This window comes from Sorex araneus, chromosome 4 (assembly GCF_027595985.1).
Source record: "Sorex araneus isolate mSorAra2 chromosome 4, mSorAra2.pri, whole genome shotgun sequence".
Lineage (NCBI taxonomy): Eukaryota > Metazoa > Chordata > Mammalia > Eulipotyphla > Soricidae > Sorex > Sorex araneus.
The window spans coordinates 1,273,965-1,300,004 of NC_073305.1; the positions used below are offsets into that span (position 1 = coordinate 1,273,965).

The 26,040-nt window shown below is 52.2% G+C and overlaps 1 protein-coding gene across 2 annotated transcripts in view; it reads left to right on the forward strand.

Annotated features, from left to right (window-relative positions):
- Positions 1–26,040, forward strand: part of LOC101545784 (contactin-6) — a 195,391-nt gene that overhangs the window by 71,264 nt on the left and 98,087 nt on the right. For both annotated transcript variants that reach the window (XM_055135884.1, XM_055135885.1), the window contains exon 4: positions 12,300–12,475. In XM_055135884.1, the coding sequence (XP_054991859.1) occupies positions 12,300–12,475 (176 nt within the window). The remainder of the gene's footprint in view (positions 1–12,299; positions 12,476–26,040) is intronic.

The following is a 26,040-nucleotide window of genomic DNA, read 5'->3' on the forward strand; positions in this document are numbered from 1 at the left end:
ATAAATCCTCCCAATCCACGAGCAGTGGGTGTGTTTCCATTTCCTCATATCCTCTTTTATTTTGTGAAGTCATGTTTTGTATTTTAATGCTCTTTCACCTCTTAAGTTTAGATAATTTGAAAGTACTTGATTTTCTGGTGCACAATTGTGAATGGGATTTTTTGTTTAATGTATCTTTCTTCTTTTTCATTATTTGTATACAGTGGGGGTTTGACTTCTTCCCTTCCTATCTGAATGTCCTTGATATATATATATATATATATATTTTGCTTTTTGGGTCACACCTGGCGATGCACAGGGGTCACTCCTGGCTCTGCACTCAGGAATTACCCCTGGCAGTGCTTAGGGGACCAGATGGGATGCTGGGAATCAAACCCGGGTCGGCTGCGTGCAAGGCAAACGCCCTACCCACTGTGCTATCACTCCAGCCCCGATATCTTTTTTCTTACCTAACTGCTAAGGCAAGTACTCCCAATACTATATAGAATAGAAGTAGTGAGAGGGAGCAACCTCGTCTTGTGTCTGATCTTAGAGGGAAGACTTTTAGTTTTTCCCCATTGAATATAATTCTTGCTGTGGCTTTGACTGTATTGAGGAAAGTTCTTTCAATCACCATTTTCTTGAGAGTTTTTATATGAAAGGGTTCTGGATCTTGTCAAAAGTTTTCTCTGTGGGTATTGATGTGATCACATGGTTTTTCTTTTTTCTTTTACTGATATGGTTTATTATGTTGATTGACTTGTCTATGTGAAACCATCCTGAATCCCTGGAATTAGTCCTATTAGTTCATTGTGTATGATCTTTCTGATGAATTATTAGATTCTATTTTCTATTATCTTGTTGAGGACCATTGCATCCGTGTTCATCAGGCTATTGGCCTATAATTCTCTTCTTGTGTGTGGCATCTCTGTCTGATTTTGGTATCAGCGTGATGTTTGCTTCGTGGAAACTGCTTGAAAGTGCTTTTGTTTCTTCAACCTCCCGGAAGAGCTTGGAGGAGATCGGCAGTAGGATGTCTTTAAGGGTCTGAGAGGATTCACTGGTGACTCCATCTGGGCCTGGGCTTTTGATTTGGGGAAGACTTTGATTACCATTTCAATTTCCTCAATAGAGATAGGTCTGTTCAGGTATTTCAGATCATCTTGGTTCAGTCTTGGGAGGTTATAGGAATCCAGAAATTTACTAATTTCTTCTCTCTTGTCTTATTTCATGACATAAAGATTCTCAAAGTGATCTCTGATGAGCCATTACATTTCTGTGCTGACTTCGTGTTGTGCCCTTTCATTTCTGATTCGGTTTATTAAAGTTCTCTCTCTCCTGTCTCCCACTCTCCCTCCTCTCTTCTCCCCCTCCCTCTCCCTCTGTCACCCTCTCTCTCTTCTCTCTCTCTCTCCCCTTCTCCCTCTCTCTCTCCCCCTCTATCTCTCCCTTTCTCTCTTCTCTCCCTCTCTCTCCCTCTCCCTCTCTCACTCCCTTTCTCTCCCCCTTTCCCTCTCTCTCCTCTCTCTCCCTCTCTCCCTCTCTCTCTCTCTCCCTCTCTCACCCTCTTCCCTATCCCTCTCTCCCCTCTCTCCCCCTCCCCCTCTCTCCCCCTTTCCTCTCTCTTCCTCTATCTCACTCCTCTCTCTACCCCTCTCTCCCCTTCTCCCTCTCTCTCTCCCCCTCTATCTCTCCCTTTCTCTCTTCTCTCTCCCTCTCTCTCCCTCTCCCTCTCTCACTCCCTTTCTCTCCCCCTTTCCCTCTCTCCCTCTCTCTCTCCCTCTCTCCCTTTCTCTCCCTCTCTCCCTCTCTCACCCTCTTCCCTATCCCTCTCTCTCCCCTCTCTCCCCCCCCCTCTCTCCCCCTCCCCCTCTCTCCCCCTCTTTCCTCTCTCTTCCTCTATCTCTCTCCTCTCTCTGCCCCTCTGTCCCTCTTCTTCCTCTCTCTCCCTTCCCCCTCTCTCTCTCCCCATGAGTATATTCTATTGGTTTATCAATATTGTTTATTTTTTCAAAAGATCAGCTCTTGGTTTTATTGATCTTTTGAAGTTTTGGGAGATCCCATTTTGCTAATGTTGCTCTAAGTTTTATTATCTCCTTAATCCTGCCCACTTTGTGCTCCTTTTGTTAGTCATTTTCTAGTTATTTTAAGTTGTGCAGTCAAGTTATTTATGCGGGCCCTCTCTTCCTTTCTGGTGAATGCCTGCATAGCTGTAAACCTTCCTCTTCACGCCACATTTGCTGTGTCCCTGAGTTCTGGTGGGTCATGTCCTCATTCTGTTTTCATGAATCTTTTAATTTCCTCTTTGACTTCCTCTCTGGTCCACTGCTTGGCCAGTAATGAACTATTTAATTTCCAGGGTTTGGGGGTGTTTCTCCATTTCTGTTTGAGAGAGTTTCTCCTTCCAGCGCCACTTTCCCAGAGGACCGCTGCTTTGACTTCTACGCTCTCGGCTTTGTGGAGGTTCGTGTTGTGTCTCACATGTGTTCTAACTTGGAGACTGTTCCAAGTGCATTGGAGAAGAACGTGCACTCAGCTTTTGATAATGGAAGGCCCTATATAAGTCTACTAACGCCTCTTTCGTTCCCTCCCTCCAGTAGAGTACTTCCCTGCTGAGCTTTAGTCTAGTTGACCTATCGAGAGGTGACAAAGTTGTGTTAAAATCTCCAGCTACTATTGTGTTGCTATCAATATCTTTCCTCAAGTCTATTGGTATTTTGCTGGTCCCTCTCTAGGTGCATATATGTTTAGAAGTGTGAGTTCTTCCTGATGTACAGATCCCTGATCATTAAGAAATGACCTTCACTATCTCTTGTGACCTTCTTCAGCATGAAGTCTACGTTGCCTCACACTAGTGTGGCCGCCCTGGCCTCTTGGAGGGAGTTTGTTTGCTCTAAGAATTGTCTTCCAATTCTTTGACTTGGAGTCTGTGTTTTCTCTGACTGTTCAAATGTATTTCTTGCAGGCACAGACTGTTGGGTTCAATTTTCTAATCCATCCTGCCACTCTGTGTCTCTTAACTGGGGGATTGGGTCCCTTAATGTTGAGAGAGATCATTGTATGGAGTTTTGTGCTGCCTTTCTGTAGGTGTTTGCTCCATTTTCTGGGGCTTGTCTCGTCTTAAAGTAGCTCATCTGGTCCTTCTGTAGTGGTGCTTTTGCATCTATGAAGTTCCTTAATTGTTGTTTATCTGTGAAGTTGACCTCATTTATTTCTAAGTAAATTCTGTTTAATAGAAACTATTTATCTTCACAAAAGTAAATAATAAAATTCCGTAGTCAGATGTAGAATTCCTCTGGTCCGGGAATCACTTGTCTCGTGAGCTGAAGGACTCAAACCCAGGAGCCAGGCTGCTGCCGGCCTTGTGCGCTGTCGAGCAGACTCCGCGTCTCGCTGTCAGCACGAGGGCGTGGCTGTCTCCCCCCCTTGCTGAGGGAAGCCCCCGCCTGTGCTCGGACCCTGCCGGCCAGGCCTGTCCCCGAGCTCCGTCCCGAGGCACTCATCATTCTCTCCTTTCACGACCGGTTGCTTCATTTCTTTCCTTAGACAGGAAGCCACCGGAGAGAGTGAACATTGGGCCAGCCCATGTTTGGGGATCACCTAGAGCTGGGGCTTTCTGAGGGCTGACCTGAGGGTCAGGCCTGGCCGGGCCACGAGAGAGGGGACGGGCCGAAGGTTCTTCCACATCTGAGGCCGTCCCGGGCAGCAGCGCCCGCGGGCACTGGCGGGTGTGAGGTGGGTCAGCGCCCAGCACCGGTGTCCAGGGGGCTTGAACTTGACCCCACGGTCCCCCTGGGTTGGGTGGCTTTGCTTTGGCTCACTCTCCAACGGGAAGGACAAGACTCAGCTCTCCCCCACCATCAGTGCCCGAAAGTCACCCAGGCCGGAGACGGAGACGGAGCCAGGAGCTGAGGCAGCTTTTTCTCTTCCCTTTGGGGACCTTCTGGTGGTGCCTGGGGGGCCGGGACCTGGTGGTGAGTCTTGGCCCGAGCGACCAGCGTCCCCTGTGCAGTGCAGAGGAGGATGCAGTGCTCGGTGTGAGTCCCTAGTACACCCAGGGGTGATGCTGGGGGCCTCTGGCGAGCACTGGGCAGTGCCCAGGGCACCACACAGTGTTGGGGATCGGACCAGAGTCGGAGCTGACCAGGCTGTGCGCTAACCACTGCGCTGTCTCCTGGTCCCAAGAGCTCAGTTATTAGTGCTTAAACGTAATCTCAGGGAAGGTCAGGCACGTGCACAAGCCCGGCCCACACACGCGTGTCCCGGAGACAGGGCGGCTCTCAGAGTGACCCCGCCCAGGCCTCGCTCTGTGAGAACAGGGGCTGTGCCTGTCACGGGGCCCACCCAGCCCCCTTCACATGGCCAGCCGGGACGCGCCTCCCATCCCGGACCCCACGATGCTCAGGCCGTGGCACCGGCTGGTTGCCAGAGGGAAGGGTGACTTAGCTCGGGTGGGCAGGCGGGACCGTCCTGCAGCCCACTGAGAATGTCCACAATTTATTTATTTTTTATTGCTTTTTTAGTTATTAGTGAATCAGCGTGAGGTACAGTTACAGACTTACAACTTTTCGTGCTTGTGTTTCAGTCCTACAATGCTCGAGTACCCATCCCTCCACCAGTGCCCATTCTCCACCACCGATGACCCCGGTATCCCTCCCAGCCCCATCCCATCCCCCCACCCCACCCCACCTCTGTGGCAGGGCATTCCTTTTTGCTCTCTCTCTCTCTCTCTCTCTCTCTCTCTCTCTCTCTCCTTTTGGGTGTTGTAGTTTGCAATAGAGGTACTGAGTGGCCACATGTTCTGTCTATAGTCTACTTTCAGCTCACATCTCCCATCCCAAGTGGGTCCTCGAACCACACTTTACTTGGTGTTCCCTTCTCTATCTGAGCTGCCTTTCCCCCCAGCATGTGAGGCCAGCTTCCAAGCCGTGGAGCCAACCTTCTGGTACCTATTTCTACTATTCTTGGGTGTTGGTCTCCCATTCTGTTATTTTATATTCCACAGATGAGTGCAACAATGTTTCTATGCCTGTCTCTCTCTCTCTCTCTCTTTATTTTTTTTTTTTGCTTTTTGGGTCACACCCGGGGATACACAGGGGTTACTCCTGGCTCTGCACTCAGGAATTACTCCTGGCAGTGCACAGAGGACCATATGGGATGCTGGGAATCGAACCCATGTCGACCTCGTGCAAGGCAAACGCCCTACCCGCTGCGCTATCACTCCAGCCCCCTGTATCTCTCTTTTTGACTCATTTCACTTAGCATGATACTTTCCATGTTGATCCACTTATATCTTTTCTAACAGCTGCATAGTATTCCATTGTGTAGATGTACCAAGTTTCTTTAACCGGTCATCTGTTCTCAGGCACTTGGGTTTTTTCCCCCACATTCTAGCTATTATAAACAGTGCTGCAATGAACATTTGAACATTTGAACAAATGCAGATGTCATTTTGACTATACTTTTTTGCCTCTCTGAGATATATTCCCAGGAGTGTTATTGCTGGGTCAAATGGGAGCTCAATTTCTAATTTTTTTTGTTTTGCTTTTTTTGAGTCACACCCAGCTATGCTCAGGGGTTCCTCCTGGCTCTGCACTCAGGAATCACTCCTGGGATGCTGGGAATCAAACTCGGGCCAGTCGCATGCAAGGCAAATGCCCTACCCGCTGTGCTATCACTCCAGCCCCTCAATTTCTAATTTTTTGAGAAGCATCCATACAGCTTTCCTTTGGGGCTGAACCAGTCGGCATTCCCACCAGCAGTGTAGGAGAGTCCCTTTCTCCCCACATCCGTGCCAACAGCAGTTGCTTTTGTTCTTTTGGATGTGTGCCAGTCTCTATGGTGTGAGGTGGTATCTCATGGTTGTTTTGATCTGCATCTCCCTAATGATTAGTGATGAAGAGCATGTTTTCATGTGCCTTTTTGCCATCCATATTTCTTCCTTGAGAAAGTTTCTGTTCATTTCATCACCCCATTTTTTGATGGGGTTGGATGCTTTCTTCTTGCAGTGCCTTGTATATCCTTGATATCAACCGCTCATCAGATGGGTATTGGATGAATATTCTTTCCCATTCCACAGATTGTCTTTGTATTCTGGTCACTGTATCTTTTGCAGTGAAGAAGCTTCTTAGTTTAATATAGTCCCATTTGTTTATCTCTCTTTCCACTTGATTGGTCAGTGGTGTGTCATCTTTGAAGATACCGTTAGCTTCAATATGTGCAGGGTTTTGCCGACCTTGTCTTCAATGTACCTTATGAATTCTGGTCTGATGTTGAGGTCTTTAATCCATTTTGATCTGATTTTTGTGCATGGTGTTAGGTAGAGGTCTAAATTCATTTTTTGCATGTGGTTGTCCAGTTATGCCAGAACCATTTGTTGAAGAGGCTTTCTTTGCTCCACTTCACATTTCTTGCTCCCTTATCAAAGATTAGATGATCATACATTTGGGGTTGTGTGTAGGGATATTCCACCCTGTTCCTTTGTTCTGTGGCTCTGCCTTTGTTCCAGTACCATGCTGTTTTGTTACCGCTTTGTAGTAGAGTTTGAGGTTGGGGAGGGTGATGCCTCCCATCATCTTTTTCCCAAGAATTGCTTTAGCTATTCATGGGCGTTTGTTGTTCCATATGAATTTCAGGAGTACTTGATCTATTTCTGTGAAGAATTTCATGGGTATCCTTGTAGGGATCGCATTGAATCTGTATAGTGCCTTGGGGAGTATTGCCATTTTGACAATGTTAATTCTTTCTATCCGTGAGCAGGGGATATGTTTTTATTTCCTCTTGTCCTCTCTTATTTCATGGACTAGCATTTTCTAGTTTTCTTTATAGAGGTCCTTTACCTCCTTAATTAGGCTGATTCTGAGGTACTTGATTTTCTGGGGCATGATTGTGAATGGGATTGTTTTTTTCATGTCACTTTCCTCTGTCTTGTTATTTGCATATAGGAAAGCCATGGACATTTGGGTATTGATTTTATAGCCTGCAACTTTGCTGTACAGGTCTATTGCTTCTAGGAGTTTCTTGGTAGAGGTTTAAGGATTCTCTAGGTATAGTATCATATCATCTGAGAGGAGTGAGATCTTGATATCTTCCTTTCCTATCTGGATGCCCTTAATGTCTTTTTCTTGCCCAACTGCTATTGAAAGTACTTCCAGTACTATATTGAAGAGGAGTGGTGAGAGTGGGTATCCTTGTCTTGTCCCCGATCTTAGAGGAAAGGCCCTTAGTTTTTCCCCATTGAAGATAATACTTGCCATAGGTTTGTGTTAGATGGCTTTGACTATCTTGATGAAAGTTCCATCTAAACCCATTTTGGTGGGAGTTTTTATCATAAATGGGTGTTGGATCTTGTCAAATTCTTTCTCTGCATCTATTGATATGATCATATGGTTCTTATCTTTTCTTTTGTTGATGTGATGGATTATGTTGATTGATTTCCGAATGTTAAACCATCCTTGCATCCCCAGGATGAATCCCACTTGGTTGTGGTGTATGATCTTTTTGATGAGTTGTTGGATTGTATTTGCTAATATTTTGTTGAGGGTCTTCGCATCCGTGTTCATCAGGGATATTGGCCTGTAGCTTTCCTTGTTAGTGGTGTCTTTGTTTGCTTTTGGTATTAGGGAGAGATGTGCCTCATAGAAACTGTTTGGGAGAGTTCCTGTTTCTTCAATTTCCTGGAAAAGCTTGAGGAGAACTGGCAACAGGCCCTCTTTAAAGGGTTGGAAGAATTCGCTAGGAATCCATCGGGCCTGGGCTTCTGTTTTTGGGAAGACTTTTGATTACAGTTTCAATTTCCTTGATATTAATGGGTCTGTTCAGGTATTCCAAGTCATCTTTGTTCAGTCTTGGGAGATGATAGGAATCCAGGAATTTATTCATTTCTTCCAGGTTCTCTTGTTTCGTGGTATACAGACTCTCAAGGTAGTCTCTGATGATCTTCTGAATCTCTTTAGTTTTTGTTGTGATGTCCCCTTTTTCATTTCTGACTTGGTTTATTAGGGTTCTCTCTCTCTTTCTTTGTGAGTCTTGCTAGTGGTTTATCAATCTTGTTTATTTTCTCAAAGAACCAGCTCTTGGTTTCATTGACCTGTCAGATTGTTTTTTTGGGTTTCCATGTCGTTAATTTCTGCTCTAAGTTTTATTATTTCTTTCCTTTAGCCGGGTTGGGGTTCCTTTTGTTGATCTTTTTTTAAGGTCTTGAGCTGTGAAGTCAAGTTATCTATGTAGGCCCTTTCTTCCTCCCTGAGGAGTGCTTGCAGAGCTATAAATTTTCCCCTTAACACAGCTTTAGCTGCATCCCATAGGTTTAGGTAGCTCATGTCTTTATTCTCATTTGTTTCCAGGTACCATCTGATTTCTTCCTTTATTTCCTTCCTGGACCACTCATTGTTCATCATTGAGTTGTTTAATTTCCAAGTGTTTGATTTGGTTCTCCACATCTATGTGTGATTAGCTTCTATCTTCAGTGCATTGTGGTCTGAAAAGATAGTTGATACGATTTCTTTCTTCCTGATTCTATTGAGGTATGTTTTGTGACCCAGCATGTGGTCTATTTTAGAAAATGTTCCATGTGCAGTGGTAAAGAATGTGTATTCTTCCTTTTTTGGGGTGTAAAGCCCTGTATAGGTCTATTAGCCCTCTCTCTTCTATTTCTTCCTTCAGAGCCAGTGTTTCCTTGCTGAGTTTTTTTCTTATTGATCTATCCGGAGGTGACAAGGTGGTGTTTTAATCTCCAACTACTATTGTATTGCTAGCAATGTCCTCCTTAAAATCTGTTAGCAGTTGTTTTAAGTATTTAGCTGGTCCCTCATAAGGTGCATATACATTTAAAGAGTGTGATTTCTTCCTGTTGTACATTTCCCTTGATAAATAGAAAATGGCCTTAACTGTCCCTTCTAATCTTTTTGAACTTGAAATCTATGTTGTCGGATACTGGTATGACCACCCCAGCTTTTTTGAGTGAGTTGTTTGCTTGCAAGATTTTTTTCCCTCCTTCCTTTAACTTTGAGCCTGTGTTTGTTCTGATTGTTCAGATATGTTTCTTGTAGGCAGCAGAATGTTGGTTTCAGTTTCTGAATCCATTTTGCCACTCTGTGTCTCTTGAAAGGTGCATTTAGACCATTGACACTGAGAGAGATTATTGTCATGGGGTTTTGTGCCATCTTTCTATAAAGGCTTGTTGTGCTCATGGGTGTTTTCCTTCTTGTCTTACAGGAGCCCTTTTAGCTCTTCTTTTAAGCTTGGTTTTGAGTCTATGAAGTTCCTGAGCTGTTGTTTATCTATAAACTGGTGTATCGTTCCATCGAGTTTGAGCGAGAGTTTGTCTGGATAAAGAATTCTTGGTGAGGCGTTCGTTTCATTGAGCTTTTCCCGCCATTGTCTTCAGGCTTGGAGGGTTTCCTCTGACAGGTCTGCTGTAAACCTAAGGGGTGCTCCTTTGTCTGTGATTTTCTTTGACCTTGCTGCTTGCAGTATTGTGTCTCTATGCACGACATCCACCATTCTGACTATGATATGCCTTGGAGTGTTTTTATTAGGGTTTCTTTTAGCTGGCACCCTTTGGATCCTTGGATCTGGATGCCTGCATTCTCTAACTCTGGGAACTTTTCAGCGATGATTTCTTTAACTGTGTTTTTTTATTTGGGGTTGCCTCCCTGTCCTTCCGGTACCCTAATGATTCTAATGTTGTTCCTCTTGGAGTCATCCCCTAGGTCTCTGATTCACCTTAGAGCTATTTTGAGGTCTTTTCCCATTGCTTGTTGTTGCCTGTACGATTTCTGCTGCTCATCTTCAAGTTCACTGATTCTGTCTTCAGCTGTAGACGGAGAATGTCCACAATTTAGATTGTCAAGTTCTACTCAGAGGCTACAGATGGCCCCAGAATCCAGTCCTCCTACACACACACACAGACACACACACAAACACACACAGAAATATACAGACAAGCACACCCCCCACACACAAGCACACACACAGACACATAAGCACACCCACATATACTCACAACCACACTCAGACACATAAGCACACCCAGACACAGTCAAACACAAAGCACACACACAGAGACACATAAGCAAACACAGACAGCCACAGGCACACACAGGACATAAGCATACACATGTACACAGAGACACACAAACACACCCAGACACATAAGCACACACAGACACACAAGCACACACAAGTACACACAGACACACACATTTTATACACATACACATACAGACACACAAGTACACACAGACACACAAGCATACATAAACACACAGAAATACACAAGCACACAGCATGCATGTCCAAGCACACACATAGTTTTGCAGGCACAGAAACGTATCCAAACACACACTTGTGTTGTATGAATACCCCAGACATTGCCCTCAGATATTAAGATCTTGACACATGGTTCAAGCACTTAATAGTGAAATATGTTCCCGAGCTAAAGGTCAAGATTTTAGTTCAAATCCATTATGTTTCCAGGAATTAATATCCTATTAATTTCAAAGCTTAAAATAACAATCACGTGTACTTCCCAGCGACTTCCCTCCCGGGCCGTGATCTTATCAGCCCCATGCACAGGACAGTGCACGGATCCAAGCATGTTAATCAGGACAGGGCCCTCACCAGAAGCCGAACCCCTGATCTAGACGCAGTTTAATAATCATTGTACCAGTGATTAGGATGATTACGGAGATACTGTGAAAAATTCATTTGCTGTAGCTAAGCCAACAACTTTGAATTTGTGTTGAAAAACAATTACTGAGCTTAATTAGGAGCATGTAATGATGACAGCAGTTATTTCCGTGATTGATTCCGAAATTAAGGAGAGCTGGCAAGCTCCGTGCAGGCTGGCCACGGCTCTGGGAGGCGAGGGCCACGGCGGGCAGGGGCCAGGACCTCGGGCAGACAGGCCAGAGAGAGAGGCAGGGACCCTTCGCTCCTGAGACTGGGAGCAAGAAACCGCGTGTTTCCAAGGAAAAGTGTCCACCTGACGTATAGACAGACAATGGGAATGATCTTACCTGCAGTCCTGGGGCTCGTCTCTGCCCACGCCCATGGCTCAGCCCTGCCTGCCACATCCCCGGCCGTCCCTGTCCACGCCTGGTCCCTCCCACGTCCACACCTCCCCCTGCTGTGGCGGCACTGCCACCCCCCTCCACGGAGGCCTCAGGGCCCTGGGAGGAATCTGCCAAGTTCCCTCTCCTCACGGTTATTTCCCCCAGGTGTGGACAGTCCCGTCTGAGTGGGAAGGGCAGGGACGGTGCCTGTGACCCAGGAACTCCCTGTTGCACCTGGGGAAATGCCCACTGGCCCTTCAGCAGCGGACGGTCGTGGTTCATCCTTGGCTCTGTCCCTGTTCTGAAGCTAGAGGAACGCGTCTTGCTCACTGTGCAGTGCTCGTGCTGCAAACGGTGGCCTATTCTGAGGAGACTTTGGGGGTCCTGCGAGGCGGGTCGATCCGGTCTGGACCCAGTACTGGAAACAAGTCCTTCACCTTTCGCCAGCTACAGGGGACGGAGTCCGTCTACTCGACACCCCTTCCCTTGGCTCCGGAACGTTTGTCCACACAGGAGAAACATGGAGTGTTTTCTGCCTAAAGAAAAGCCTTTCAGGGCTGGAGTGATGGCACAGCGGGGAGGGCGTTTGCCTTGCAAGCCGCAGACCCGGGTTGTTCAATTCCCAGCATCCCATATGGTCCCCTGAGCACCGCCAGGAGGAATTCCTAAGTGCAGAGCCAGGAGTAAGCCCTGTGCATCGCCGGGTGGGACCCAAAAAGCAAAAAAAAAAAAAAAAAAGCCTTTCAAGCTGCATTTGTTTCGCTGCAGTATGATTGTAGTTTATCATTTCTAAATACCATCAAAATCCTCGCAGCCTGCCTGGTTCTCCGAGGGACCAACAAGCAGGCACGTCTGAGGCGCTGGGCGAGGGCTGCTCTCCCCTCAGACGCCCCTTGGCATTGGCACGGCTCTGCCGGCTGCTCCCCTTCTGTCTGCCGCACTAGCTCTGTGTCCCTGGCCGGAGGCTCTGCGGCGTCAGGGTGGGCGTTCGGGAAAGGTCTGGAGGGTCCTGAAGGCCAGAGTCTCCACTCAAGTCTCCTTTGGGTCCACGTGTCGGGAGCCTCGTCCAGTTGGCGAGCGTGTGTGGTTCCTCGGGAGAGACCCAGGCGCCTCGCGTGGGCACCACGGGCACAGGACCCGTCTTCTCGGGGGGAGCCTTAGCAGGGATTCCGCGGGCGCCGTTTCCTGGTGCCGGTGCGGGTCACGGCCGCACGGCGCCCCCCGTGAGGTCTGCGCTGCCCTAACGTCCCTGTTCCCTCCAAGGTGGAAGCACAACGGCACGGACATCGACTTTGCCCGGAGCCACCCCTACCGGCTGGAAGGGGGCAGCCTGCTCATCAGCCAGCCCCGCGTGGACAGAGACGCGGGCACCTACCAGTGCTGGGCCTCCAACCCGCTGGGCACAGCTCTGAGCCGCAAGGCCACGCTCCAGTTTGCCTGTGAGTACCCTGGCCTCCCCGCAGGGGGCTGGCCACTCCTCCCTGAGGCTCGTCTGGACGTGGGGAGGGGAAGGGTCGCGGAGCTGCGCGTCACGTGGGTCCAGGCTCTGGGCCTTGTGGAAGGCTGTCACCTAGCACGGAAGCGGCGTCGGGCTGTTGCGTGGTGAGCGAGGGCGGGAAAGGCGGCCGGGGTCGGGGTGAGGTCCCCGGGAAGGGGATGGTTTACGCTAGGGAGGCATCACCTCCTCCCTCTGTGAGCGCAGGGAAGGACAGGGAAGGCCGGGGCCGGGCCGTCTGGGGGAGGCGCCGCTCTCCCCGCACACCCACGGTTTGATGTCGCAGGAAATAGAGTGGTTGCCAGAGGCAAGCTTTATATTAACTGTAACCATGTCCAGCTGCGTCACATAAATGTCATCCAAGTAATTACCTTGGTGACATTTGGGGACATTAGCAGATGAACAATGGACAGACTGCTTCTCCTCTCCTTAATATAGTGTGTTCTGGGGCTGAAATATTCCGGGCTGGGTGCGGGGAAGCCCGGCTCGGTGGGATTGCAGCTGTGGGCGTGGCTGGCCCAGGGCTGGGGCACCCGCCCGTCCTCTCTCGGGGGTAAGCCAGACCCAGACCGGGCATGGCTCTCCTCTGCAGGAGCACTCGTGGAAAGGGGGTGTCACTCGGAGGAGACCGGGAAGGTGTTTCACAAAGGCCTGGGTACCTCCCGCCGGTGGCATGACCTTGTTGGCACAGACATGTAAGTTAACGGTCAGTCTGGTTCCCACTGCGGGCATCCCAGGCCCACTCAGCGCCCGGCCACTCAGCACACGCTCCGGGTGGTGTCTGCTGGAGGCAATCCTTGCTTCTGAAGATGAACACACAGACATACACACACTTGCACACGTACGCACATGCACATACATGTGCACACACATGCACACAAGCACATACATACACGCACGCATGCCCATGCACATATATGCACACATATGCACATAGGACAGAGCTGCACGCACACTTGGCATCGCTAACTGCATCTGCGTGTGCAGAAATCTGGTTCGAAAGTGAGCACGGAGCCAAGTATGGTACGAACAGCAGCAGTTAGTGTGAGACGGGGCCTATGTGTCTCTTTGCGTGTCTATTGTTTATGTTACATGACATTTCAGCAAATGCCATCACTTGGAGAAAAGATAACCGAGAAAAGTGCAGAGCAGAAGCCCGTTTGGAGCATCAGAGCTGCTCCAGGATTGCGGTGACCGTGTCCTCCTCCCGCGTGGGTGGGGCCTGACCCGGGAGCGGCACGTGACTCTCTCCGACCCCGCAGTGAGGCTTCTGGTGGCAACGGCCCAAACACACCGCAGTCCTCAGCGCGGACGCAGTCACCGGGACGGAGCAGCCACCATCCCGCCCCCCTCAGCCGGCAGAGCTGAGGATTCTCCGTGTTGTTGTTTACGGCTCTTCGGTGCCTCAGCTATGTCTGCACCCGGGCTGGGGGACGGGACGGCGGGAAGGACACTTGCCTTGTGTGCAGTTGACCAGCTAAGTCCCAGGCACCACGTGTGGTTCCCAGTGTCTGCCAGGAGTCATCCCTGAGCACAGTCGAGGAGCCGGCCCTGAGGACCACGGGTGGGCCCCGCCCCGCCCAGAGGTGCAGAGAGAGATCTGTGCCTGGAAGCTTCCCGAGGCTAGAACGTGCTGTCTCTGCTAGAGGGAAAATGAGCGAATTTAGATGAAATCATCTAATTCCATTCCGGTCGGGGCAATCGGTCTGTCCTCGGAAGCCGTCCTGTCTCTTCCTAGAAGCTTTCTTGCTCGGGGCTGAGGGGGAATGCCTGATTCCCAAGAAGCATCTCTATTACGATTGGGGTCTCTCGTCGTTCACACGCCACCTTCTGAAGCGTTAGGAACCGCGGCTTCGTGAGTGAATTTCACCAGACACACCAAGACCCCAGACTCTGCCTCGTCTTCACAGCATCCACCGTTCCGGGGGAGCCGATGGCTGTGCTCTCTGCAGGGGGTCAGCCCTACCCAAACAGGAGCCGGCCCCTGGGCTCTCCCTGCCGGCCCCCCACCCCTGTTCTCTCCTGGACTGGAGACTCACTGGAGGAAAGGCGGGGGATGCGAGCTTTGCCCCCACGAATGTGCAGCTCTCAGCTGTCTGACCATCGCATAGGAACCAGGAGGGTTGAGGCGGTTGGTCGGGTACGGAAGCTTCTGGCACTCGGAGCCTGTAATGGACCCAGGGCACCGGGGGCTGTTGTCCCAATGCCCAAACAAAAGTACGTGAGACCCGAAACAATAAACTCCATCTGAGTGCTTACATGCGGGGCTGCTCCCCGGGTGCCCCTTTCTCTAAGCCGGGGCCAGGAAGCCTTGCTCCATGTCCCAGGGTGGCTTTTAGAAGGTTCTAGAGTAAAATGCAGTCATAAATCACTGTAGACCCGAGGCATTATCCTGCCAAGGAGTTGATGGGTTCTCTCCTGCAGGGCCCGACACCTTCGTCCTGGGCCCTACACGATTCCAACTCCCGTTTTGGAGGTGGAGACACCCCAGGCTGAGCAACACTGTCCCAGGCCACGCAGGCAGCTGTCCGAGGGGTCTATGTTCCAGCTCCAGAGAGGGAAAGGAACACCCCCCCCACCACCACCGTGGATCGAAGGCATCACCGTGGCCCCACAGAGGAAAGCATTTGCCTCTAGGGAGGAATTCTAAGACATTTGAAAGTGGGTCTGTACAAGCAGAAATAAGAGAAACCCTCACACGAAGAAGATTTTAAATCTTTGCGGTCACTGGCCGGTGTTTTAGACCCCTTCGTCTGTAGGGAAAGTGAAAACTCTCCCATCCGATCTCGCTAAGGTCCTAACGTGCGTCTGTATCGGAGGAAGGGAGCCGGAGCCAGGAGGAAGAGGGGCAACGGTGCTCCGATCCTCGGAGAGCAGAGCCTCTGGCGGCTGTGAGGTGGGCGTTCCAGGAAAAGGCTTGCCTAATTACATGTGAAAACACCAGATGATTCCTACTGTCATTTGTTCTGAGGAAACAAACAGCTAAACAAAATAGGCAAAGATTTTTTTTTCTTTAATTTCTTCCGTAAAGGGAAGTTGATAAATTGGGTTTTTCATCATCCTTTTAGAAGCCGTGCGAAGTGTTGCAGCTGAAGATTTAGGGTTTCAAGTCTGTCTTAATGGAATAATAGCAGAACCCCCAATCGGCCTCATATCAGGAGAGGACTTTGTCTTTGCTTTTAGATGTAATTTATTTCTAAAAAAAAATGGACTTTGAACAGTTGCATGGTTGAATTACAGCAAGGCACTATTATATTTATTTTAAAAATCAACAGGGAAGTAGATTACCCAATGTTTTAGCCTCATTTTTGCTTCATCATCACTGCTGGATGTCTATTTATATATCTTATCACAAATGACACTCCTGTGCGACACGCAGCCTTCTCCTACCTCCTGGTCGGCAGGATCCAGTCTTCTCGGCACATTTGAATAAAATTGCACATTCAGACCCCACAGGCTGAGCCGGATGGGAGGGGAGAAGGCAGAGAGCCTCGTTCCTCCCATCAACACTGAGAGTTTCTGATTTTGAGCCCCGAGTGGACCCCCGAGCTGAAAGGCATATTTATTACACTTATGCTATTTGACAAATGGTTTCAAGGAAGTTATGAGCACAGCCCAGAGAGATTTCGTTTCTAAGATTCATAATGTTGGTTGGGAAGTTAGAAAAAAAAATCCATGGAACCAGTGGAAATGTTTCCTTGTGTTTATTATTAATACACATCCAAGGATTTCTAAATTGCAGATTAAAATCCAGTGCTGAAAAACACAAGTAATAAAGGGTCTGGGTGGCAGCATCTGGAAGTGTTCTCCCTGGTTTTAAGATATTAATTTGTACACTGCCTTTTCCCAGAACTCTGAAATATGCAGAAAGTTGCAAAACAATATGGACTCAGGGAAGCCCAGCTCAGACCCAGAAACAGGGACCGCAGGTGCCCGTAACCCACCCCACACACCGACTTCACTCCGTCCCCTCCCCCCGACTTCACTTGTCAGTTCACAGTTAAACTGAGAGTCGTGCCAAGCACAAGCTCTTTGGGACTTTGGGACCGGCCTTGTCACCAGCCGGGGTACGAGCAGATCCACCCGAGGCCCCTCCCGCTGCTGACCGAGCCATCGGGTGAATGTGGCCGCAGGACCAGCCTCTGGCACTCCAGGGCCCCTGGACTCCCCTCTGGAGACCTGGGGCTGCAGGCTCCCCACGTCCGTGTCCGGCCCAGAGAACAGGGAGCAGGACACGCAGGACACGCAGCCGTCTGCGCCCTCCCCAGCCGCCCGCCTGGCGTGACCGGTGTCGGTGGGGCAGGCGTCAGCTTCCCCTGGACACACAAGCACAGTTGGAACCCCGGGGGAGGCAGGCGGGCAAGTGCCCCAGCGTGGCCACGGGCTTCTGGCTGCCTGCTCTCCAGGACTGGCCCCGAACCCGGGGCAGACCCGCAGACAGGACTGGGGAGGGCCACTACGGGCTGTGAGTGGAGGAATCTCCGCCCACCTACGTATCTAGGAGCCGTTGGAACGTCCGTCCTGTCCTCATGGATGGAGCTTAGGGGGCCTCCGCTTGGTTCTCCCCGAAACCCCACCCATAGCAGTGACTAAGTTCTCTGAGCACGGAGGGCTTATTTTAATTATTTTGCAATAGCACAGCGGGGAGGGCGATTGCCTTGCACTCGGCCGACTGGGTTCGATTCCTCTGTCCCTCTCAGAGAGCCTGGCAACCTACCCAGAGGATCCCGCCCTCACGGCAGAGCCTGGCAAGCTCCCCGTGGCGTATTCGATACGCCAAAAACAGTAACAAGTCTCACCATGGAGACGTGACTGGTGCCCGAGCAAATCGATGAGCAACGGGACGACACTGACAGTGACAGTGATTTTGTCAGTATTAAGCAGAAGGAACGACGTGTGAGCAGGGCCTGACTCGGCCCCTCCCCTGCCTGTGAGCCACCTCTCTAGCGTTCTGGAAGGTTCTCTGGCTTTCTTCTGGACGCTTCTCGGTGTCCATTCTGGAGCGAATCCTGGGGCTTTCATCTAGAAAGGCTTGACCCTGACGGCGTGCCCCCGCCCGAGCCGTCCTGGGTGTGGGTGGGAGGAAACAGGCGCTTCCCTGGGGGGTGGGGGGGGCGGGCCTGGGGCTCGGGGGGATCCCAGCAAGGAGCTCCCTGGGCCACCTCGACCCCAGGGCAGGGCTGCCGCTGCCTCCTGCTCCCGCCCCTCCCTGCAGGCCGCTGTGCCCCTGCTCCTCTGTCCCCGTCCCCCGCCGCGGGCTGTGCCCACCCCCTCACCGGCACAGGCCCTGCCCCGGGCCTGGGCATCACAGCTGGTCCCCACCCTGCCCGCCCCACAGGCTCTGGGAGGCAAAGACAGCCCCAACCTGTTCCGCCCCTGCCCGGAGCTCAGCTGGACTCCAGCCGGCCAGCCCCGCGTCCTCCCTGCCTCCAGGCCAGGGGCGGAGGCCAGCCCTGCTCCCGCCTGCTGCATCGGGCTCTGCTCACTCCATGCCACCTGTGCCCGCAAGGCTCCCCGGGGCTGCTGGGTCCTCCCTCGCCCTGGCACGACGGCTGGCGGGGCGCCAGGCGGAGGAGGGTGGGGTGGCTGACGCCCCCTCTGCTGCCCCAGTACTTCCTTCTGAGCCACTGTGGGGAGGGTCCAGGCGGGCGCAGACCCCGTACTGACCAATCCTGGTTCCCTGTGCCGTGGGACCCGGCCCCGGGACTGCACCTTCCCCTCGGGGCAGCCCCTCCGTTCTGGGCCGCCCCCTCCCCACAGGCCCGGCAGGCCACCTGTCACCTCAGAGTGGAAAGAGAATGTTTGTGTTTGCGTTTCCCACGTGACTCACTGAGCACTGTGCAGGCTGCTCCACGCCGATTCCCTTTCACGGCAGCGCAGCCCTGCGTACGTCATGCGACTGGTTTGCAGTTCCTTTGTTGGTCGTCGTGATCGGATCAACGTGGCCGTCATGTTCCCTTTCGGGCCACAAGGTAACGACTCGCTGTTGGCCATGAAGCCACCAGCCCGCGTTGCCCGGCCACGTCCCTCCCGCACGCTCCCTTCTTCCTCCTGCTGAGGGCCCTGAGGTTGGTTCTCTCCACAACTTCCCAACACGCAGTGACAGTTCCTTAAACTACACCTTCTCCAAACCACAGTCTCCGTGCGGTGCACCCCACAGGGTCGCATCTTACACCCCCGTGACGTACTTAGTGTGTGTCCCCTGCGGTTGTGAGGCGATGCGCTGGGTCTGTTCTGTCGATGTCCATCAATTTCGAATATGTGAGGTCAAACGGCATGTTTCTCTCTGACCAGTTTCAGTTAGAATGAGTTCTCCAGACCCAGTCACGCATGGGGCATGCCTTCCTCTTACAACTGCTCCAATTCCAGTGTGTGTGTGTGCGTGTGTGCTTGTGTGTGTGTGTGTGAGAGAGAGAGAGAGACCTTTGTCAGCTCATCCACAAAGGAACTCAGGTGCTTTGCACCTTGGACCTTGTGAAGAAGGGGCAGCGATAAGGGGGTGAGTGGATCTTGCTATTTGGGGTGCTACCTGGACGTTTGCTGGGTCCTCATGGCTCTGCGCTTCGGCTTCCGTGGACTATTCCCACAGTTCTGGGCATTGCTTCATGGTGCCGGGCGTCCCTGCTCCCCCCTCGCTGACACTTGCTCATTTTGGTGACGACCATTCGGGGGCTGGCGGCTGCTGACTCGCAGGACTGGGGGCCTGGCTGATGCCCAGGAGCTGCTGGCCCGGCCCGTCTTCCGTGGGGAATCACCCAAGCAGGTCTGGGCCCTTTTATTATTTTCTTACCTCCGTTGTCTTGTTCCCTACAAAACTGACATCGTAATGGATACTAATATAGACTCAGTTTTTTCTTGATATAGTTATTGATGTGTATGGCCCCTCGATGATTATTTTGTGTTGGTTTTGTGCTATAAAGCTTCAGACATGGAGTAAAATTCTCCCAGGTTATTCTGTCTGCTAATACTCAATAAGTTACTTTTGCAGTCATGCGTTTCAACCCCTGTGACCTGTTGGAAATATTGAGCCACTACCTGGTCATTTAAGGAATGACTTTGATCTCATTCAAGTTCTCAGCCCAAACTGAGCACCAACCTATGAGGGTTTTTTTTTAACTTTATTGAACCACCGTGAGATAGTTACAAGCTTTAATATTTGGGTTACAACCACACAACGATCAAACACCCATCCCTACACCAGTTATGAGGGTTTTTTTGTACAAATTATTCGTGGTTAGGGTGTCTGCCTTGTACCCAGGTTCGATTCCTCCATCCCTCTCAGAGAGCCTGGTAAGCTACTGAGAGTGTCTCGCCCACACGGCAGAGCCTGGCAAGCTCCCCGTGGCGTATTCGATATGCCAAAAACAGTAACAACAAGTCTCACAATGGAGACATTACTGGTGCCCACTCGAGCAAATCAATGAACAAGGGGATGACAGTGACAGTGACAGTAGTTTCAGGCATTCAGTGTTCCAACATCAAACCCACCACCAGTGTGACCTTCTATCCACCAGTGTCCACAACATCCCACCCACCCCTGTACTTGTCCCTTTAGCAGGCAGGGACACACGTACCTCGTGTTGCTCGAATTAGTAACAACAACAAGATCAATTACAGATAATTTGCGGGAGGTAATTGTCATACCTGGCAATGGTGCTACCAAGGCCGTGGAGGCTGTGCAGAGGGGGCGGGTGCTAGCAGGGGGTCTGAGCTCCTGAGCTCGGTGGCTTCTACGCAACATCCCCATCAGACTTGCAGGGTCCCGACTACACCATCAGTTCTGTGGAGTTTGGGTTTCTCGGCCTGGGGTCCGAGGCCCCACAGTTCCCAGCCTGGAGAAGGCTCTACCCGGGCAAGCCGGGGCGTGGTGTGTCTGCAGCAGTAAATGCGTAGTCTGGTGCCCTGCGGTCTCGCCCTGAACCCACGAGGGCCCACAACCCCGGGGGGGGGGGGGCGGTCATGAGACAGACAAACCCGCCAGGGGCAGAGGCCGGGGGCTCCCACGCCACCCCGCAGCTGCCTGGGAGGACCGAGCCCTGTGCTCCTCGCCCGCCCTGCCCACGCTGCTCTGCACATCGAGAGGGACCCGGACTGTTCTAGGCGGTTCTCCGTTCTCTCAGGACTGAGCATGTGCAGCCCCGAATGTTCTGGGACCTGAGGCCTGACTTGTTCCACTCAACGGACACCCCGACCTCGCAGGGTTTCCTTTGCCTGGTTGGTCGGGGACAATTTCCCGCGTAGTCGGAAAGAGCAGAACCCACGACCTCATTTCTAATGCACCGCACGGTCCCTTCGCAGCCCCTGCTTCCTTGCACACGCGCACAGTGCCCCCGCTTTCTACACACACGCGCACGGTGCTCCCACTTCCTTACACACGTGCACGGTGCTCCTGCTTCCTCACACACGCGCACGGTGCCCGTTTCCTTACACACACGCACAGTGCTCCTGCTTCCTTACACACGCGCACAGTGCTCCCACTTCCTTACACACGCGCACAGTGCCCCCGCTTTCTTACACACACGCGCACAGTGCTCCTGCTTCCTTACACACGCGCACAGTGCTCCTGCTTCCTCACACACATGCACAGTGCTCCTGCTTCCTTACACACGCGCACAGTGCTCCTGCTTCCTTACACACGCGCACAGTGCTCCTGCTTCCTTACACACGCGCACAGTGCTCTTGCTTCCTTACACACGCGCACAGTGTGATCTGTCCCCAACCCGGCTACGTCCCCGATCACGTCCTCAGGTCCTTTGTGAGTTGTGACCCCACGCACTCGGCAAGACACCCGCGAAGACGCGGGCTGGGTGCCACGGGGCCTGCCGGGGGGGTGGCGGAGACGCAGGCCGCGGTGGGTGGCGGGCGCTGCTGTAGGGGTGCGTCAGGGGAGGGGGCACCAGGACAGCCCGCGCAGGGGCGGGCTCTGCCCCGCCCTAAGAGGAGCAGGGTGGGCTCCTGCGGGCGAGATGGAAGGACAGCAACTCCCGGGAGACCCTCAGCCCAGTGCTCCTTCCCTCGTCCCCAGTCCCGCCCAGCCCTGGGACCAAGCCTCTCCTTAGCCCCGGCTCCACGGCTGCACCCCTTCGGTCGGCCCCGCCCCTTCCCTGGCCCCGCCCACGGCCCCACCCCCTTCTCCGTCCCTCCCTCAATCCTGTCTTCCTCCACCCATCCCCTTCCCACCCCGCAGCCACGCCCCATCAGCCACGCCCCTCTGTGACCACGCCCCACACAGACCATGCCCATCAGCCGCACCCCCACCATCGGTCACGCCCCCATCAGCCACGCCCCTCTGTGACCACGCCCCACACAGACCACGCCCATCAGCCGCACCCCCACCATCGGTCACGCCCCATCAGCCACGCCCCTCTGTGACCACGCCCCACGCAGACCACGCCCATCAGCCGCAAAACCCCACCCCGTACCGGCCACGCCCCTATCAGCCACGCCCAGCCTAGGCCACGCCACTTGGTCACCACTCGGCCATGCCTGTCTCAGCTGTACCCCTTCATTAACCACGCCCCTTCTCGGCCACGCCCACAACTAACCACACCCTTCTAGGCCACGCCCACCACCAACCATGCCCCTTATCTACCACGCCCATCGCCAACCACGCCCCTCCCTGACCACGCCCCTCTGGGCAATGCCCCCTCTCGGCCACGCCCCTCCCGCAGCCCTTGCCCCTGCACCCTCTGGGTTTCACCTCTGCGCAGGACCGTCCGCGGTGTCCAGCTCTGCTTGGGTGGGTCTCGCCGAGCGGCCCCCGCATGCCTGGGCTGCCCTGCCGCGGGCCCTGATCGTCTCATCAGTGTCCCGTGAATCGAGAGAGATTTCTGGACGCAAGAAGAGGCTTCAGACACGAATCGAACAGAATTAGACGGACACGCGCCTGCTTTTAAACGGCCACGGAGCAGCTGATTATGGGGCTCGGCCGTATTATTTTAAATAACTGGCAGCTAATGGACTTTGCGAGACTTCATTAGACAGTGGTATGGAAACGATCCTTCTATATGCCTCTGCTCATTTGACCAATTACAGCCTGGGTGGGCCCTGGCAAGCTGAGTGGCCGGCGGAAACAGGCTTCAAATGTGAGTCCATATCGATTAACAATCCTTGAAAAATGATTATATCAAATGATACATACAGCAACACTATATAAATGCTATAGTTTCTTAATCCTGCTCAATATTACGTATGACTTAAAGTTTGATTTAACCATCTGAAGACAGGCAAGAATATTGCTGTTTAATTTGGTCTTCTAGGTTTGTTAATAAAATTGAAGTTTTCAAATGCTTATTGGTAATTTTTAATTCTTTTGTAATTTTCTTACAATTGGTCTTTGCCTAACTTTATGTTAAACGGTTCCTATTTCCTTTGGCAGCACTGTAGCAGTAACGTCTCCATTGTGAGACTTGTGGTGACTGTGTTTGGCATATCGAATACGCCACAGGGAGCTTGCCAGGCTCTGCCTTGCGGGCGGGATACTCTTGGTAGCTTGCTGGGCTCTCTGAGAGGGACGGAGGAATCAAAGCCAAGTCGGCCGTGTGCAAGGCAAACGCCCTACCCGCTGTGCTATTGCTCCAGCCCATTTCCTTTGGTCACTTTCATAAATCATCCAAACTATATAATACATTTAAATCACAATTTACATGTATTTTAAATGTATTTAAAACTCAAAATTTTGGGGACTGGAGTGATAGCACTGCGGGGAGGGCTTTTGCCTTGTATGCGGCTGACCTGGGTTCGATCCCTGGCATCCCATATGGTCCCCCGAGCACCGCCAGGAGTGATTCCTGAGTGCAGAGCCAGGAATAACCTCGCAGCATCTTTGGGTGTGACCCAAAAAGTAAAAAAAAAAAAAAAAAAAAAAAAAAAACCTCAAAATTTTTAAATCATGTTTGTTTTATTTTAACATCATGGGCTTTTTATCGTATAAATGTGCGTATGGGAAACTGATCGCTCTTGTCCTTCAGTCTCTCATGTCCCTGGCGTTATTCTTGTCTTTGTGCCGTGTGGGAGTGTTTCTCACGCCCGGGACAGAAACGCCGCCTGTGGCACAGTTGCTGCTTCCCGGCTCCATCTGGCTCCGTGTCCCCTGGGATGGGCACTTGCAAAGAGACAGGACGACGCCCACCTCTGTGGACGCCTACTTCCCTGCCAGAGAGAGCCCGAGCTGGCCCTGCAGCCCAGTGACCTGAGCTGGCCCTACAGCCCAGCGACCCCATGCTCTGGAAAGCACAGTTCAGAGAAGGACTCTGTGCCCAGTGCTCCTCCTCCTTCCCTTAGTGCTGCCGAGAAGCTGTTCACGTCCCCGGGGTGACTCTGCTGGAGAAAGCCCCCATCCCCAGAGGCAATCAGAGGGTCCCTGCCTCCTGCTGCTGGCCTGGCGGGGGCTTGGCTCTCCTGAGGAGCCACAAGGAGAGGCGCAGAGCCGGCGTCCGAGCCTCCGCACCCATTCCATCAATTCCGTGGTAACCTGATTTATTCGGCGCTATGCCTGTCCCTCTGCGTTTCCTCTATCAACTCTGTCACAAATCAGTCCCCTGCAAGCCGTATTGGAAAAGCAATATGTGTGATTGAGATATTATTAACCACAAAGCATGTCCTGGTCCCAGAGCTGTTAGATTCTGATTGATAAAATTTAATATTTGGAGGGAGAAAAAGGACTATTTTTCCAAGTCCTTTATTCGTGGTGTGGGTGCAGTTCCTTTTATCTCCTCGGCGGTACCCAGCAGGATGACGGAGCGCCCCATAAATTACCGAGTGCAATATCCAGATGTCCGGATGATTTTTTGGTGCTGCCGCTGCTCCTGAGTGGGTGAGAGGAAAGATAGTTGAAGTTCTGGAAGAAGTGTCAAAGCTGAGCAATAAAATAAGGATTTCATTGAACAGAAACTAATGAAACCACGCAATTTATTTCCCCCTCACTGCTGGGATGCAGGTAAATCTTGCTTCCCCCAGTCACGAGCTTCCTGGGCAGGGCTCGGCTTGGGGGCAGGGGTCTGTGTGTTTGTGAGATTGCTCACACACACAGCAGGGAAGGCTGGGCTGCAGCTCTGCCCCCCGCGGTGACAGGAGCTCCCTCTGTGGGCGCCAGAGCTGTTCCGATCGGACCCTCCCCCTTTGCTCTGGACCTGCCCACGCCCTGCCACTCCTTCCCTTAATGCCCCCACCCCCGGCTAGAGCCCCCAGAGATTCTGGGTGGGCACCGTGACCCTGGGTGCCAGACACTGAGGGAGGTGTAGGGGCAGGGAGCTGGGTTCAGTGCCCCCCACCAGGCCCCGCCAGCCCCAAAGCAGGGGGGTCACCATCCGGACCCATTTCCCAGGCCGCACCTCTGCCTCCGTCCCTCTTTGAGACCCATTCTGGAGTGACATTGCCGTGTGTGTGAGTGTGTGTATGTGAAAGTGTGTGTTTGTGTGTGAGAGTGTGTGTGTTTGTGTGTGTATGTATGTGTGAGTGTGTGTGAGTATGTTTATGTATGTGTGAGTGTGTGTATGTGTGAGTGTGTGTATGTGTGTGAGTGTGTGAGTGTGAGTCTGTGCGTGTGTGTGCGTGTGTGCGTGAGTGTATGAGTGAGTGAGTCTGTGTGTGTGCGTGTGTGTGTGTGTGTGTGTGTGTGAGTGGGGAGCTGTGAACCCCTGGGTGGAGCTCCCTGAGAGCTTCCAAGCCAGGCGGCCAGCATGCCTTCCAATGAGCCGTAGGGGGCTGGAGCGATAGCGCAGCAGGTAGGGCGTTTGCCTTGCACATGGCCATCCTGGGTTCGATTCCCAGCATTCCATATGGTCCCTTGAGCACCGCCAGGAATAATTCCTGAGTTTGGGGCCAGGAGTCACCCCTGAGCGTTGCCTGGTGCGACCCAGAAAGAAAACGACAATAACAACCCAAATGAGTCATAGGACGCTCCCGTCAGAGGAGCTCCCCTGGGGCACTGCAGGAGCGTCCAATGGGTGGGCATGGGGGAGGCGGGGACTGAAGGCAGCTGGACACTGGCCGCAAGGCTCGTCCTGAGGTGCGTCTGGGGACAGAAGCTCTGGTCAGTGGCTGCACCGTCACGGCCAGGCTCTCCGGAGTCTTGACTGGACGTGGACATGTTGGATCGACACAGGAGAGATAGACACGGATCCACACATTATCCCGTGATTTCACATGTACACCTGCACATGTGTGCTGGGCCTGGGAGGATGCAGGGAAACAGTCACCTCCTCTGCGGACAAGCTGGACCACCGCGCCCACGTGATCACACCCGAGAGGCTGAGTGTGAGGTCGGATTCCAGCTGAGTCTTGCTGGTGCTTCACATATCTGGGTATCAGCCCTTGATCTGATACATTGTGTACAATGTTTCCTCCCTCTCAGCAGGGGATCTTTTTTATTAACGCTTGAGCTTCTCTCTCTGTGCAGAAACTCTGTATTTGTCCCATTTGTTTATTTTTGTTTTTGTTGCCTTTTGCCTCCGAGGTCTTCCTGTTGAAGACACCAGTGCAGTCCATTTTCTAGAGGGTTCTTCTGAC